Source organism: Temnothorax nylanderi, unplaced genomic scaffold (assembly GCF_030848795.1).
Source record: "Temnothorax nylanderi isolate EJ_2023f unplaced genomic scaffold, tnyl_v1.0 TNYL_tig0424_pilon, whole genome shotgun sequence".
Lineage (NCBI taxonomy): Eukaryota > Metazoa > Arthropoda > Insecta > Hymenoptera > Formicidae > Temnothorax > Temnothorax nylanderi.
The window spans coordinates 43,469-61,496 of record NW_027249486.1 but is presented as its reverse complement, the minus strand read 5'-3'; the positions used below and the strand labels follow the sequence as shown (position 1 = coordinate 61,496).

The following is an 18,028-nucleotide window of genomic DNA, read 5'->3' as shown; positions in this document are numbered from 1 at the left end:
TCTCTCATTTGCCTCTTCCGCATCTTTCGAATCCGCTTTTCCGCGCGCGCGTTTTTATATCTCTCGCTCTTTTTCACGCATCATTCCCGTTCTCTTCAACCTCTTCCTTTACTTCGTTTTATCCCTCTTTTTCTCCCCAGCCGCCACCTTCTTTAATTCCTCTCTTTCTCTCTTTCTCACTGGTTCGCCGTCCTCGATTTACTTTGATCGCTCATAAAGAAAAATAACCGTAAAGACGTAATCGGCGCAGCGGGCGAGGCAAAAGCATTAAAGAGATTTCTCTGCGTATAGCTTTTAGAGGAAAAAAAAGAGAGCGAAGAGGTTTCAGAAGAAATGGAAGATGGCAATGAGGGTTGTAAGATTCGATCGTGCGTAAAAACTGCAACGTGTAAATTTCACTGGACTCAGTGTGAAGCTCTTCAAAAGTGAAGACATGCTTTAAAAATTCGTGCTTTTATAAATTGACATACAATCAAAGTAATAGCTTCCACAAATATTGCCATAACATTTTAATAATATCGAAATATAACTCACGTTACTCGAAATAAATTCTATATTTTTAATTAAACAAGTAAACATATTTTTATTTTATTTACATTGATATTACTGTATGCCAATGTATAGTAGCCAATCAGATTAATTAGCATTGCGATGCTTAATAGTTACAATCTTGGAAAATCTTAATAACGAATCTAAAGAAAAAGGACGCAGAGAGAGAGAGAGAGAGAGAGAGAGAGAGAGAGAGAGAGAGAGAGAGAGAGAGAGAGAGAGCCATTCGGCTGAATGAGTTCCAATTAACTTTAATACTTATTTAATGAAACAACCTAAATATATTTAGGTACATGTCCGTAATATCGCCGCGTCAGCTACGTTCAACCAGATTTTTCCTGCGGTATATTCACCCGGTACCTACAACCGTTATTTCCATGTATTTTTCCGTCTGCCAGCTTGCTATCCTTATCTTCTTTTTACCTGTAATCCTTTCTCCTGTCCTCCCAGGAGTGGCGCACTATCGTATCGTTCCCTATCGTTGTTTTCTATTCTCGTCGTGATTTTCTCCCTGCGTCGAAGATGCTGATGAGGTCTCGGCTCTCGTCCGGGTTTTCGATACCTTCGTTGTCGACGGAGCTGCTTTGGTACACACAGCAAAATCAAGTGCTTCTTACCGCTGTAATACGTTCGCAAACGAATCGGAGGAGTTCGAAAGCAGCTCGTTGTATCTTCAAGAGACCGTACCTTACCTCGATCTTTTCTCAAGAACACGAGTGTCTTATAAACGTGATCTAAATAATCCGCAAGGCCTTAGCCTAAAGTTTTGATTGTATCTCTTGTCTCCGCGCTTTTGTCTTCTTTATAGCTTATTTTACTTATGTTAATAATTATTTTGTGCTAACTTATCAGTTATGTATCGTGTTCTTTTTTTATTTCAAGACGAGACTTGTATCGCAATAATAAATACTGATTCTCTCTCTCTCTCTCTCTCTCTCTCTTTTTCTCTCTCGATCTCTTTAGCGTCACTCAGCCAGAGGCATCGACGAGCTCTCAAAATTCGAGATGACGTCCTCCCCTTTTCGATATATCGAGTTAGAGAGGAAGCGAAGGGGAGTGCTTTTTACAGGGTGGTGATATATTTTCAAGCGAAGCGTGGCATGTGACATGAAATTTCTGCCTTCTGGGGTTGCGTGTTGCACACGCGTGAATGTCTTCGAGTCTTCTCTCTCCCCCTTCTCTCTCTCTCTCTCTCTCTCGCTCTCTCGCTCTCTCTCTCTCTCTCGATAGCGGGTCGATATATTCTTACCGATCTCGGCTCGATAGCCAAAACGAGCCATCTCAATGTTCTAAAGTCCTTCTTGCGGATCGATTTGAGCTGCATTGTCAGACTCGCTTTGAATGCAAAGGCGCGAATTTTGCGCAATGGGCTCATGACTACGTAATACGAAGTAGAAAGAGTGGAGATCCGTGCCGTCCGACGAGATGGGCGCCGATCTCTAAAGCTACACTTTAAAGGCAGATATCAACGTAATTCTATCGCAATTAGCCTGCCGGATAAAATTCCCCTGCGTCGCTTGCATACATCCGCTTTCTCCTTTCCTTTGAGGATAATGATTCAACGGAGCATAATTCTTGATTCAGATAAAAAAGCTCGCTCGTGAAAAAGCCCACTAAAAACTTAAGCTTAGTAAGAATGATTGTATAAGCATTCTCCGGACATTCTAAATTATTTTCATTAAATTTGTTATAAACAGTCGCTGTATGAAGATTAGCAAAGAAATGGGGAGACATACATTGAAACATCATTTCGCACCTTTTATAAATTATGGGTTGCTGATTGAATTACTTTTTGAGTAACGAAATGAAAATAATAAAAATCTTAACAACGCATTGGCAAATTAAAAATGCTATTAAATTACCTTCGTCAACCAAGGAAACTTTCACGATCCAATTTTTTCGCGCGATCGTATCCAGGGCGTCGCGGTGCGAGTTGGCAAGGATACATCCCCGCGGGGAACGTCGCATTGATCCGCGACAGGGAATCGTCCAATATATGAACTTGAATTACGGTGGGCTGGGAGCCGCTGCAGGATATCTTTTAAATCCCACCGTCCCTTACACGATTGCAGCGTGTTGCGCGAAGCGGTTCCTCCCGCGGGACAAAATGCCACTACTTTTTCGCTAATTTGACACGGAACATCGAGTTGTCGTATCGAGGAACCAGGCCGGCTCTCTCTCTCTCTCTCTCTCTCTCTCTCTCTCTCTCTCTCTCTCTCTCTTTCTGTGATGCGCGAGCCAGACATCGCTGTGGGGATTCTCAGCGAAACGTCTTCCACGAAGACAGCTTGAGAGGTTTAGAGAAACGAAGAGAGAATGAAGCGCGCGAGAAGCGATCAGACGGGGTTAAGCGACCTTCCCTCGTTCGCAATTTTTAGCCGATAAGTCCGTTCCATCGCCGAAAATATCCGTTTGACGGGCAAAAACGTTTGTTCTTGCTTCTAACATGTCATATAACCAGGAAGAGTAAAAAAAAGTGATTCAATTTCCGTGAGATTTGGAACGCGAAATTGGTTTTAATCTTTTACGAAATAAAGGTGTTTAATCCTTAAACTTCCGTTAAATAATAATAATGAATGCGTTTACGGAATTAGTAATTCATAAACGCGATGCTAAAGAGATATACTTGAAGCCATATTACATACTAAAAGAAAATCAATTATAATTAGTAGGTATATATATTAAGATAATTTTCTTTTTATAAATATAATATACTAGAAAAACTTTATTTCTCGCGTTATCTTGTTGGAAATATCTCAAGAAATTCAAAGCATGGAATGGGAGAGATAAATGTAAGAGGGACGACACGGTACGGTAGGATAAGTACATATCTTTTGCATTACGTAACAAGCGGATAAATCATAAATCCATTATTCATCGATCTGGGAATTCAAATCAGTCCCACGGAGTAGGCGGATGACGAATATGTTACTAGAAATTGTTCGCATCGATATTCCGCAGGAAACGTCTCGATGGGAAAGGAGATACATTTACTTTTAAAAACCTGCGATGCTAGACATATTCTCCAGTTTTAAAAAATTGTGGAGAGGTCAGGTGTAAAAACGGGCCGAATGGCTCATTATTGATATTGATCGATAATTCTCCCTGTATATAGCGGATTTTTTTTTCGAAAGTTGAAATTGCATTTAACATTTTTATTGGAAAAAAAGATCAATAACGAATCTAGAATGAGACTAAGACCGTTTTAGCAGGATCTTGTATTAGCATGTATAAAAAGATCTTGTATTTTATTAAGTTTAAGCGAAAGAAAAATTGGAATTGGTGCTGTAGAAATATTTAAGCCAAATCTTGAAAAATGGAGAGAAAACAGTGTGCAATGAAATTTTTGCTAACAGTTTTGGAATGGTCAAGGAATCCGTAAAAATGCGAAGTATTTAAAGACATTCTTTGAATCCCGAATTTAGTTTATAGATTGCAGTTGCCCCCCATAATTTCTACGATAAATATGATTGTTTTTATTGCATTTATTGCAATAAATGATATACAGCAATACCTGCTATAGCAAAGTCTTTAGATTTTATGTGAATATAAATTATTTCTGAAAAAAATTTAAACAAAACTATTTATAATTATTTTATTTACATATATTAATAGATATATATATTAGATATATATTACATTTCCCTGAAATTGTCTTAAAGATTATTAGATTATCGATACACAAAGTCGATGTTATCGAAGTGTTAAACTACTTAAATACTTGCCGTTGGTCGTAAGAAACAAGAATGCAGAAGCTATGTGTCTCCATTTTACAAAGTGAACCAAAAGACAGAAATGTCGCGAGAAACGTGATCGTCCCGAAAAACGGAAGAATGCAGTTAAGATAGAAATACGATGCTGCCATTTTTCACAGTACGAACGATGACGTGACCAAGTGAGCGTTATTGCAAAGGTTAAAGCAAACCGCATGCGTGCACGGCTGTTGTGAGAGAACGGGAGGGTGGAATGTGCCGGAATGAGGAGAGGAGGAGAGGAGAGAGAGGAGGAGAGGAGGAGAGAGAAAGAGAGGAGGAGAGGAGAGTATTGTCTTTGCAAGGGAGCTGCGTTTTTCTCTGGGACAGGGAAATACCTGAGCAGTAATAACAATGGCACATGCAATGTATTTTTTGAAATGTTCTGTTTCGACCGTATGAAAGTACGAAAAGTGGATACATATGCAAAAGCAAGTAAATGCTTAACGGAAAGAAATTTAAATTTCTATACTATCGTGTTTTATTAAAAATCTGTACATCATCAGAAAAATGACATGTACAGATTAACAACAAAAACAGTTAAAACAACAAATTATTAAATACAAGAAATTGTCATATTAGAAGAGTAAAATATGTAACTCCTTAATTAATCGCTCACACACATTTCATAAAACTAACTCTTCAAATATCGTGAAACCGAATGATTTCATATGATCCGTATGTCACTGCCACCTTGAAAATGTTAAAATTAAGATAACATTAATTGTATATATATATATAAGTATTGCTGGAATATTATTTCAAAATTACACACATGTTCTTCACTAAAAAATTTCGTCTTTTCTTAAAATGATTTATCTTACTTGCTCGATATATTGATTATTAATACAATCCTGTCTTAGAAAAATGAGGGTTAAAAGAGCAAACGCATGAAATTTATTAGCTAGAATCTAAAAATGTTCTTCCTCGTCGCTCTCTTCCTCAACTATCTCGAGGAAACCTTCCTCGAGAAAGAGTCGAGTAAGAGCTGGCCACAGAGAGTTAGCTTCTCGCGAGCGAGCGGACCGAAGCGTGTCGCCGTTTCGGTGGATAAACCTGGAGATAAGAGTGTCCCGAACGGATACAGCGCGCACCCCGACCTCTCGCCCCCGAGACATTCGGGACACTCTCGCACCCCCGCTGGACGAGGGGTAGGGGAAGGAAGGAAGGAAGGAAGAGAGAGAGAGAAAGAGAGAGGATAGGAAGGAGACCCGGGGTATAAAGTAACGCGAAACAGCGGCGCATTATTCACGGCATGAATTATTGATGAGCGCGGCGTAAAATATGAACGGCGGCGAGCCGTTATCAACGCCGGCGCAGAGCTCGTCCGCTCTTTTGATAGCGCGAGTCGCGTCGAATGCGCGGGCTTGCTCGCGCCGAGGCTCGCGTCCGAACAAATGGCCCGGCACAGACGACACCGCGCATATTGTGTTACATACGTTACATCCCTCTGCCACGGAATCGCTCTTTCAGTTATTCCACGCGAGCTCGCCCGCGTTCCGAGAGATCCCTCGGTCGTGCATGCATTTTCCCCTTTCCCTCTTTGTCGTTATTCCCGAAAGACAACATCACGTTTATATCTTGTTAAATTCAGGGAGAGTAGATCTGTACATGTCGACATGTTTGAATATTATTGCATAAATCACGATAACGCTGTTGATAAAGTTCTCAAAGATGCTTTACAACGTTGAGAAATAATTTCCTTCTCGCTGCGCTCAAAGTTTTACCGACTTTGACGCGTACACGCGTGCGTGGAGAGAATTTATGTGTATAATAGTTGAAGTTACATGTACAACATGGACGTTATCAAGTAGGCACACATCGCCCATCTATTTTTTTCGCAAAATTTTTGCAGGATCGCGGTTTTATTCCTAATCGCTGAAAAAGCACGTCTACGAACGCGAGCAGTTGAAATTTCAATGTTTTGCGGTCGGCTGTTTTCCTTGTTGCGGGGAATCGAACTTCCGTTTTGAGAATTCCGCATAACGTTTCCACACAACGCGGTCTCATTGATTCCGTTCGGGCTTTTCACGAGCGCGGGCTCGTATCGGTTTAAAGCGAGATGCCGTGGGATCGCGTGGCTGTCGCGAAAAATATCTTTTTTTTTCCCCCCCCTATTTCGGCTTTAGCACATCTCCACGGGGTATTTTTCCGTGTAACGCAATATTTGCGTATCCGCCGTTTTACGCGGCTTCGCTTCGGCTGGCTTCGGCGATTGCTGATCGCGCCCGGGAAAAATACAGTCGACTCGCCGTGCGATGACGAATCCGTTTTTTTAACAGAAAAAGTACGCAACGGAGTGCAAATCAATAAAATATTTCAAACAACGAGACAAAATTTTTTTTTTAGATCAGATTGCGAGACCGCAAGTAGATAGCAATAGATTGCAATTGGAATCAATGTAGTTCATTGCAGTTTTATTTTATAACAGCATCTGTGCACAGATCGTCTCTCGTTGCAAAAAAATTCGCGTGGGAGGCTTTTATATTTTACAATTGTTTCACACCGAGAGTGTATATCATAATTACAAAATTTTTATCCTGGCCACTGTCTATCTTGGCTTTGCAAATTCCTGCACAACGGCAAACATTATAACTTCTTGAAGTCCGTTGATGAACGTGTCCTCTTTTGTTGGTATTATTCCCACATAATAATGAGTGATTGAAGTTCTCCGTTACGTCGAAAGTTTCTTGAACGTCTTAAGTTTCGGCACGTTAGCGGGTCTATATCTGCGCGTGTAAACTCTTACGATGAGCAAATGAAGAGATACATATAATTGCTCTACATTAGAAACTCTTTCGGATATCTACTGAAATCTTAATAAAGTTATCGCGGTATAAACGCAAATTAAGTCAATAAACAACAGATGAAATTTCATTAAAGATTCAAAATTCAAACCGTGATTAATATGATTCTTTCTCAATGCTGTGTTTTTGTCGTTAAATAGCTTTTCCAAAGAGAAAACTTCTTAATTACGTAAAAACTCTTTACCTAACCGCAGTATAGCGAGTAAATTAAGAAAAAAGCGATTGGTCAATTTTAATAAAAGCGATGTTAAAAAGCTCGGAGCGAGCGTCGAGCGAGAAAGTGCTTCGCTCGTAACGCGATAAAATTCTCATCAAAGGCGCGATGGTCTTCCGTTATTATTCCGTTATTATTTTCTTGTTCGGCAAGAAACTGTGTTTCACTTTCTCAAGAGAGGCACTCATTTTCCTCCGATGAGAGATCCCTTATCCGTCTAAATACAGCGTGGGAGAATCGTTTAAGCCTCCGTACGGACCATCGTTTGCGTTCTTGTTTAAGCCGAGATAAAAGGAAACGAATAACGTGACTCGCAGAACTGCATTTAACGGCGCGTATAAGAGAATCTGCTTCGTGTTATTTTAAATTTTATGGAGAAAACTCGGTTAGTGGAAAGCAACAATCATTCCTCCACATTATTTAAGTGGTAACATTTTCTTTCGCTAAATCTAGAGGACGATAATTATTAATGCTTGTTGACGAGTAAAAATAGTTTCGAAAACACCAGTTGATTCTTTATCATTGAAACAATCGTTAACTTTTCAGCGCGACTTAATCCGTCCACGAGACTTAGAGAAAGCAACTTTTAAAACATTCTGTATAGTTGGAATTATTCCAAACAAACGGTGTAATCGATCCGCCGAGAGCAGAAGCGATCAGCAGAATACACTTCCCCAAGTAGCAGCGCGCCGGGATTCTGCCTAATCGCGCGGCGTCGATCCTCCCAAGGGGCGCGATATAATTTCATAATCAGAAAACGAGCGAGGTGGAAACGGTTTCTCCGATCGTACGTGAACGCAATGCCAAATACATAGGTACGGGCCGGGATTATGTGTTAAGCAGATATATACGCGCCCCGCGCGTACGATATCGCGCCCGGGTTGGTCGTGCGGTGCATGCAAGGATATTGCAAAACAGGCAAAAGGAATTCGCGAATCTGGCATTCGCACCCTTCCGCGCGCCCCCTTCCCCTCCTCTCACCCCTCGTCTTTTCCCCTCCCCTGCCCCGAAGGGTTGCATTATGACGGGATGCATAATGCAAGATGGGTATGCCGACGAGCTGTCTGTGCGTCATACATAGCAATGGCAGACGGACGCGATTCTGAAAAGGATCTTCCGAACAGGATATCCTCGCCACGGACCGCGTATATTTTCCATGACCGAGGTCGAGCGAACAGGTTGCCGCTTTTGTCGTCGATTTTCTGCGCGCCGCGCGATATCAGCTCACGGCTCTCTCGGATCGATGTGGACGAATGGAACGTTTCGCATAGCTCGTGGAGTCGTGGATCGTGAAAACTCGCTGGAAAATCAGAATGGGGGATGTCTATTCTAGAACGAGAGAAATAAGAAGCATGACGATATTGCGCGAATAGCAGATGTTGTTTAGAAATTTAAAAACTTTATGTAATTTATTCTTTTCCTGTTGTTTTTTTTTTTTCCATATCAATTGCCTCTATTCGATTCTACCCTGTTAAATTTCATTCTGTTTAATCAATTTTCATTCCTATGTCGCGTGGACATTGACATGCGATTATTATTTTATCGGAACGTGACGCGTTAAATACGAGCGTTCGTAATCAAACGGAACGACAGCTGCGAGAGCTTCTAAAGTTTTTTGCGGCTAACCGTAAAGGGAAAGCGGAACAAAACGCGCGTAGTGGAGCATAACTCTCATCAGCGTGGGGCTCTTTCACACGTACCCATCTAACTATCCCGAAAACTAAGCCAATAACACACCCCGAGTTTTTCGTGATTTTCAAATTTCACCGCGGAGGACTCGTCGGGAGGAATGTTGCAGGAGAGATGCAATCCTGTAGTCTCCGCGTCTCCGCGGTTTGTATGCGGAGTGTTCGTGTGGACAAGAACGCGGATTCACGACCATCTCGCCCACATATACACATACACACATGCGCACACACACACATACACGCATGTGCACGCACACAAGTATGTAACAGCGCTTCGTTGTTTATACGCATTCCGTTCTTCATTGATCCTCTTTGCGCGAGATCGAGGATAGTTCGGTCTTGGCTGCCGGCACTTCTGGGATTGTTTATAAGACTTCCGGTGGCTGCCACGCTTTTCAAAGCTCCTCAGGACTTCTGTCCAGGTTCCATCTTCCATCGTCTTTCCCCACTTTGGTCTCCGTTTGCTCTCCTTTCCCTCTTCGCCTCTCTTTCTCTCTCGCTATCCTAAATGTGGTCTTCTCCCTCTCTTTCTCTCTCTCTTTCTCTCTCCCTCTCTGGCTTCCTCGGTTCTCTCCGTCTTTTCCGATCGTCTATCGACGGCAACCCGATGCCAGACAACAAGGGAGATTGTATGTATTACCTCACCTGTCTGTCGCACGCCTACCCCGCCGTTTCCCGATCTACTTTCGAATCTTGCCACTAGCGACGCGACGCGATGTGACGCGACCCGGCTGTACGCTCTCGCAATGCAATACGATCAAATCGAAGCCCCGATATCCTGTCATGGGCTCACATTCTGGTATACACGCGTATACAGATGTGTGTTCGTAGCGCTTTAACACCTTTCCATCCCAGGAAAAAGCACAATATATTTGATACGTATCTATGATTTTTTAGTAATTTGACTGGAATGAACAAAAATGCTGAAAAAAATGTAATCTACATTAGCATACGCATCAAGAGAATGTTACATTGATTTACGTGAACTTTATAATCTATATTGAATCTAAAAAGAATTTTTTGAAAATTTATTATTTTCTATACTTTTCATTACATCGGTTATTATTACATAGAATAAGTTATATTAAAATAGTAATATGCGTACAGTACACCTAACAATCGATACATTTTAAGACTATTTACAATTAATGGCAGAAAATTGAAAAGTTACAGTCAAACTTTTCTTTAATTTTGTAGTCATAAAAATTGCAATAATAAGAAATGTATCTTTAGTCGTGCAGACTTGCAATTTAAAAATGCTCGAAAAGACCGAAGTTTTGTTGCGGGCCTAAACGCTTGATTTTAACTTATTGCCGTATTCAGGACACGGGCTTGTGGTGCTTGGCGTTGACAGAAGTTAATGGAATACCGCTACCAGGTATGGGGTAAACTTCTACGAGGTCAACCGTTCGTGTGAACTTGTGCAACATCCTCGTAGTGTATGCACTACGTTGTCACAATACGAGTAAACTTGTAGTGGATAGTGGAGCATAGCCAAATACGAGACGCAATCAAACACCCCATCCTCGTTTATGTAATAATGCTAGTTTACGTATTGTGTTTTGCATGTTGCACTTTTCACGTAAAAGATTTCCTACATTTTCAAAGACGACGTTTTATCAGCGAAACTTCCCCGCAGGAACAGCTCAATTACGAATTTTTTTAAAAATTACTTTGAAAATTAGAAGCTTCCCTTCTACAGTAGTCAGTTAATTTCAAATACATTCTAGTTTAACAGAATTTTAGTTCGTAACTCAATTTTCAAGCTGATGTATTTAATGTTTGAAATTAAGAGACGAAGGAAAAGAGTATTCCGTAGAATTTTTACTGACGAGAATCGCTAGATTTGTCGGAAGTAACCAGTTTTTGCGTTCGAATTAAGAAAATCCCGTAAATTCTGACGAATAAATGATGTGGGAGTGATTCGTTAAAAACATAACGTTATTTAAAAAATGAGGGAATCGTTTATACGAGATATATAAGGAGTTGATAGTCTTCAATAAAGAAGCTTGTATTTCGATATACATACATCTCATCTAAATGTCTTTTTTTTTTGCAAATCTAAAAGTTATGTATTTATAAATTAATTTTATCAGTTTTGTTGTTTTTACTACAAGAATTGAGAATTGAGATTTTTATTTTAATATTAATATACATTATACACCTTGCGATTCGTGATTTTGAGCAAATTTCAAGATGATTATCTAGGTATTTTGATTTGAGAAATGGATTATTTTTACGTAAAAAGGTTGTGACAGATATAATTAGTGCTAGAAGGATGGATGAGCTGAATCGAATAATTTATTCACCTCGCAATTAAAAGCCGTTTTGTAATGCGAAGTAGCTTTGAAGCTGCATAATGATTTTCAGGTAGATTTCTCTTCCTAGAACCTCACACAAGCAGAGTAATTAAAGGAAGTGGTACTTTTCCGTTCTTTGAAATACGCAGCCGTAGTTTTTCAAAGGCTTTCGTCGTTTAGAAAGGATTAAATGCGTTAAACCTTGCTATTACATTTCCTCCTTAATGGCAATAAAAAATTAGAAACCACAATTGTTCTAAAAGCACAGAAAATTTTTAGATCGGCTGTAATGAAAATATAATTCAAATACAGTCTATGATTTTTTAACTCTATATAACTCTCTATTGTATAAAATATTATTTAAAAATTTAACGAGATATTTTTTCTCAAAAAAAAATCCATGTTTGTGTTACAGCAATTGAACCATTTTATTAAAAATTTAGTAAGGAGAATTTACAAGAATAATAGAACAGGAGAAAAATAGAAAGCTTAGGAAGGAAGATATTTTAGTACCAAACAAAAATAAAAATTATTCTGAATCGTTAGTCAACAAGTTGATTCTAAAAATTATGAATATGTCATTAGACTCGTGAAAAAGTCAACAAATTAATAATTTGTTAAAAATTATGAGTTCTACGTGGTTAACTTATTGTTAAGAGATGCAAGCAAGTTTTTAAAGATCAAACTTTTACAATAAGGAAGCGAAAAAAGTGATAGAACGAAATCGGTTTAACGAACTAACACCTAACGTAACCTTTTCCCGCGCTGTCTTCTTCTGTTTCCGTCTTTCGCATTACCTATCTTTTTTTTTCTCCTCCGAGATCGAAAGCGATGCGCGCGGCGATCTATCCTATAGCGGGCCGAGACTCAATTGGGTTCCGCACCGCAGTTATCCGTTTATCGCTATATAACCACTGGAGGGTTGGCAAGGCAGATACATTCCCGCGAAAGGAGGCGAGCGATTAATCACATTTTACTCGGACCGACCAATTTGGCCGGAAAGGTCGTTGTTTGCCCGATAAGGAACGCCAGGGGGGTGGAAAAGCGAAGCCGGCGGTGGAACAATCGGCGAATCTTGCCCGGTGATCCGCAGTATAGACAAACAATCTTATCCGGTCACCGACGGACAAAACCTCCCCCGTTCGTTCGTTTTTTTTCTCCCTCTTTCTTCCTTTCACTCTCTCGGCTATAGCAGTAGCCGTTCACTCGACTCATCGAGTCAAATCTCCATCGGAGTTCACCCCGCCAATCCCGCGCCGGCCCCGGACACGTTTGGGTGGTGCATTTTTCATGATGCATCTGGAAACGCTCGACTTGTAGCGTCTTACCACTGCCGGTGGATAAGGCACTCCGGTTTCTTTATAGCGTGGACGTGAGATGGTGTTCCTTGCAGTTGACAAAAGATATTGTCTTACGACATTGCACGGCCAATTTGATAGTAATTTTGGACAATGTGCTACAATTTTTCAACGTCTATCCAAAGAAAAAAAGATATCTGCGTGGAGTGAGCTTAAATATACACAATACATAGATACTAATAGGATCTGCTTTAAAAAAATATATGCTAATTTATGTATTTGTATTGAAACCAGATGAAATTATTTACGCGAAAATTACTTAAACAGAGCTGTTTAGCTATACGAGTGTTCTATCGTGCTAATTTTTGAGGATATAAATTATAAATCTATCGTGTCGCGCGTCTAAAAATTAATTTAAAAATTCTAGTTTATCTAGTTAAAATACTACGGAGTTGTACATACATTTTTCACTTCTTTCTAACGAAATGAGGTCGAACGACGTCGTCAAGATTCTACCTGTCCCTCATTCCTCTCTTCTCTTCTCTCTGTCTATCTATTTATCTATCTATCTATCTATATCTGTGTGAAGAGACCGGAGGCCCGCAAGCGGTAAATTAATTCGAACGACAAGCGCAGTCGGCGCTTCCACTCGCGCCGAATAAACATCAGGGCCAGAAGTTGACCAGACCGGGACGACCCATGCCGCAGTACTGGAGGACGCGCCATATCTGGGATCTACGTGCCCATTTCCCGTGGCCCGTATAACGTATTTGGCACCGATCCTCCGTTGCATCTGCATCGGACGTCGTCGGCGTTGCACAGGACGGATTATAGGGGACGTGTATCCCGTCGATCGCAAATTATGCGACCCTATCTCCGCACAGACGCGAGTCTATCTTCTCAACTTTTTCCTTATGTATCGAAAGTTGTTGCACGCAAATCGTTAATGCTTAACGCCGACAGTAATAACGATGATATCGATATTAGGTAATAATGCCGTACAAAGTGTCCTATGTAAATTTGTCCTAAATTTATCGTAGCTCAGAAAAGATCACAAAACCTCTAGAATGTATGACTATATATCTTCGTTTGAACTACTTACTCTAATTTTTCATTACTTATAAATTACTTCAAAAATTTAACAAGCAAATTTTCTAATGTGTAACGCTCGAACTATCCTTACACTAAAACTATACAATTTTATTAACTTAATTATATTGATTCCCGCATATTCTTATACCTCGAAAGTTTACCAGAGTTAAGAGACATTGGTAGATTGCCGGAGGCCAACTACATCCATGGACTATAATCTAAACAAGCTATCATTAATTTTAGTACGTGTGGTGGATGCTCTCAGTGCCAATAAACATCAGTGACAGCGACCAGGCCCGCGGCGTTTCTGACGCACTTTGGGTGCCGGTAACATTCGAGATATACCGCGCGCGCGTTTGTATGATATACGTATATTTAGTATCACGGTATCCGCGCCAGATGTTGTCATCGTGCGGTTTGGACTTCGCGATGAGCGTTCGTTTATTATTTTATGACTAACTCATGTTAATTGCGAATAAACTCGGACTTGAATATTTCGTACTCGTGCACGTTTTGCTTGAACACGCTCTTTCGAGCGATTTACGGATCGTTTTCAGTCATTTCACGCGATGCATTTAGAATCAGGAATGAATAAATAAAATTCGGCAATGGCTTTTTGTTATTTAATAATTTAATAATATATAGGTATATATTAGGTGAAAAAAATATTTTTGTTTTATCGAAAAATACTTTGTCAGAGAAATTACATTATTTAATAAGTAAATTACATTATTTAGTTAGGTAAAAAAATGATCTAAATATTAATTTTATATATCATTAATTTTACTATATATGTAGGGCTTCCAATGAACATTAGAAACATTGAGTAAATTTTAGGTGAATGAAATAAATTAGTGTGCATGTTTATTAAAAACATAAATCTTAATCTTAATTTGGCATTTAAGAACATGATATACTTATTTGTATAATTATAATATTTAGTGCTTGGAGTTATAATGTATGGGGCAGAGATTTGGGGATGGAGAGAAAGAGAAGAATTGGAAAGAATACATAAAAAGTATGTAAAGTGGACCCTTAACCTTGACTCCTGTACGCCGGACTATATAGTTTATAAGGAAACAGGGAGAGTAAAGCTTAGTACAATTGCGGGAAATAGAGCAGTAAGATTTGAGGAAAAGGCTATGAGGGTGGGGGAGAGAAAATTGGTAATAGAATGCGTGAAGGAAAAAGAGAAGGAGGGACAAATGGGCATGGTGGGGGAGGAGAGAGAGATGTTTTATAGGCAAAATGGATTTAGTTCGGAAGGAATAAAAGTACTGAGGGATAGTGAGGCGGATATTGGTCAAATAATAGGACAGAGAGAGAGAGAGAGAGAGAGAGAGAGACTGGGGCAATAGATGGATAGTAAGATAGGAAGCACGAGATACAACGGCAGATATAAGGACATAATGGCGCAGGAGGGGCCAAAATATTTGAGAGAAAAAGGGCACAAAGGGAGCCAAAAGTTGATTGCGAGATGGAGGTGCGGAAACGAAGAGGAAAGAAACAGATTCTGGGCGGCGGAGGAACGAAGAAAATGCCAGATTTGTGAAGAAGAAGAAGGAACGATTGAACATATAATGACACATGTAGATAGAGAGAGTAGGATTAGAGTGAGGGATTTTTTAGGAGAGGAAGGAAAGTTAGAGAATGTAAAATGTATGAAAGAATTAGGAAAAATGAGAGAAAATAGAAGAAAGGAAAAAGGTATGGATGGAGGGGAGTGAGTGTTAAGTAACGAAGTGTAAACCAAGTCCCGGATTTTAGGCTGGAAGGCCGAATCGAATAAAGTACTATATATGTATATATATATTTGTATAATTATAATTTATGCATCTATTTTAAATTATCTTTTAAACGACTCGATAGTTGGATAATCGATGTGCAGTCTAGTATATAAGGTACCTATTGGCGGAATTATATCAAGATCAAGTACGACTGAGGTTAAATCGAATTTATTGCATCGAGTCGATTGTCCGAGCAGTTAATCGGTACATCAATCACGAAAAAAGGAAAGAGCAATTACTCGGTGGTGCACAAGCTATTAAGCTTTTATCACGATTCTTAAAGAGAATAGGTAGTAGGTTTATAGGTAGAATATATCTACATTCGGAATCAAATAATTAGGTACAGAGTAAATTACAATAAAAATATGGGCATATAAACTGATAATTATAAAATATTAATTTTAAATAGTTGTTGGAAACGTACCTAAGAAACGATATTTAAATTAACTTGAGAGAGATTAATAATTCATTTTTAATACGGAAGTAAAATATCATAAAATTTCTTCTCTAAAAAACTTGTTTCTTTTTATACACAAAAAATGATATTGAATTATTTCTATCAATTATCCACTCTTATTTGCCTATACAAAAAAGAAAAAGTCACCAAGAAGTTTGATAAATGCTTGATAATATATATTTAGCCGTCGTGTACTGAACCAGACTAGAGCTCCGTGTGCAATAAATCGTAACGCGGCGTAGGATGAAATATTTGCAAAAAACACAATCGCTTCCTCTCTATTTACTGCTATCGGATAAACATTCGGGCAAGAATCTGACAGCTCGACGGTGGATGGCGTCGCGCTTCCGCAGCGAAGTGGCATACTCAAACTACACTTTATTTATTTTGCGGACCGCGGTATACAGAACCACCGTTGGCATCGTGCCCCCGTTGCATCTGCGTTATTGCTCGTTGTCGGGCACAACAGATTTCGTATTGGACACCTTTCGCAATGTATCGACTCCCGCGTCAATCGCAATAAGCGTACCCGATGTAATGGACCGGGAATGATATATGTGACAGAAACTTGCTGTTCAAATCATGCACGTGCCTCAATTTACTTATTGTTAGGTGCATCGAATGCTCGATAATAAATGCGTTCGGTAAATAGAACGGTGTTTCTCGTTAAAAGCTATTTCTATTATTTCCCTGCGGAATAAATAATTTAAAGTGTGAAGAGAATAGATACGTTTCGCCCATTATACTTTTTCAAATTCTTTGAAAATCTTATTTAAAGTACAACTTGAAATCTAAAAGATAAAATCTTTCACGTAATGTCTACTATAAAATATCCATCGCGCATGTTAAACATTCGTACGAGTTTTATACTTTATATGCATAATAGCAGTGTAAATTTGCAAACGCGAATGGCACGTGTCATACATTTTCAGGAGAAATTCTAGATATCGCTTGTGTTAGTTTTTTTTTTTTTTTTTCGAAAGTTCCATCGAAAGAATGCTTCTTGGGGAGGGGGGAGGAGGGTAGTATAGAGTTGAAGTCACTCACCGATTGGCACGTTGACAGCGAAGAGAACAACAAGAGCGCGATGGCAGAGCATTGTGCGCTGCGGTGAGAAAGAGAGGAGCCGAGGGAATCGTCCGTCGTCGATGGCGGCCAGGCCTGCTCCCTTTATCTACTTAACCCCGTCATCTTCTGCAGGTACCTCCGTTTCCGGTGCTCTGACGCATAGCATGCCTGAAACAATCGCGTTCGTTCGATCATTTACTTGATCGGGCGGCATTATCGGGTAGCCTGTCGCTGCCGCTCGTAACGGAACGGCCGCGCCACGCCGCTTTATCGTCCGTTTCCAGCGAGCGAACTTTCGGGTTCACTCGGCGTGTTGCAGCTTTGCACCTCGAGATCGAACGGCAGCGTCGCGCTCGCGTTCTCCGATCGAGCGTATCGTTTCGCTTGGTGACGTTCATCGATCGTATATCTCGGCCAACTTTGTTAAAAGCGGAGCAGCGTTAATTTTACTGCTCGCCCTATGAATAAGAAACTACCTTGACATCTTAGATGCCACGTGTTTACGGTCGTCGCGCGATTATTAATGCAATTGCGATCTGTATTTCTTCCTGCCAGACATCGCAAATGGATAATTGTATTTATTTGGTAACGGTGTAAGTAATCAAATCTTTTGTTTACTTCAGAGATTCAGGGTTAACGCGTATGTACAGAGATTGTTAAGAAGAATATTGAATTACATATTTTGATTGATCGAATTTGTGTGCGACATATGTGGGTTAATGGTATCCTAAATCCTTCAACTATGAATGGAGATCTTGAATAATTTATCATCGCAAGTGAATTAAGCTAATATAATTAAGTCAATGATTTTAGCTTGCTTAATAATTAAAGATGAAAGGAGAAAAATTCACATCCCCGTAAATTGAGATTGTCTATTTAGAACGTTTAATTGGAATATTATTAAATGCCTGTTTTAAAAATATAATAGATATGTCTTTTAAGAAGCATAATAATACGCGTGTTACCTTAAATAAGGTTCGGATAATACTTTTCAGCATTTTCAGAAACTATATTAT

General features: G+C 39.6%; 1 protein-coding gene across 2 annotated transcripts in view; it reads right to left on the bottom strand.

Moving 5' to 3' along the window:
* The window catches only part of LOC139782555 (lachesin), an 86,457-nt gene extending 68,799 nt beyond the window's left edge, over nt 1–17,658 (bottom strand). The window contains exon 1 of one of the 2 annotated variants that reach the window (XM_071721573.1): nt 16,992–17,658. In XM_071721573.1, the coding sequence (XP_071577674.1) occupies nt 16,992–17,043 (52 nt within the window). In that variant the 5' untranslated portion in view covers nt 17,044–17,658. The remainder of the gene's footprint in view (nt 1–16,991) is intronic. The other variant, XM_071721572.1, reaches the window with a different exon arrangement.
* Nucleotides 17,659–18,028: the final 370 nt, after the last annotated feature.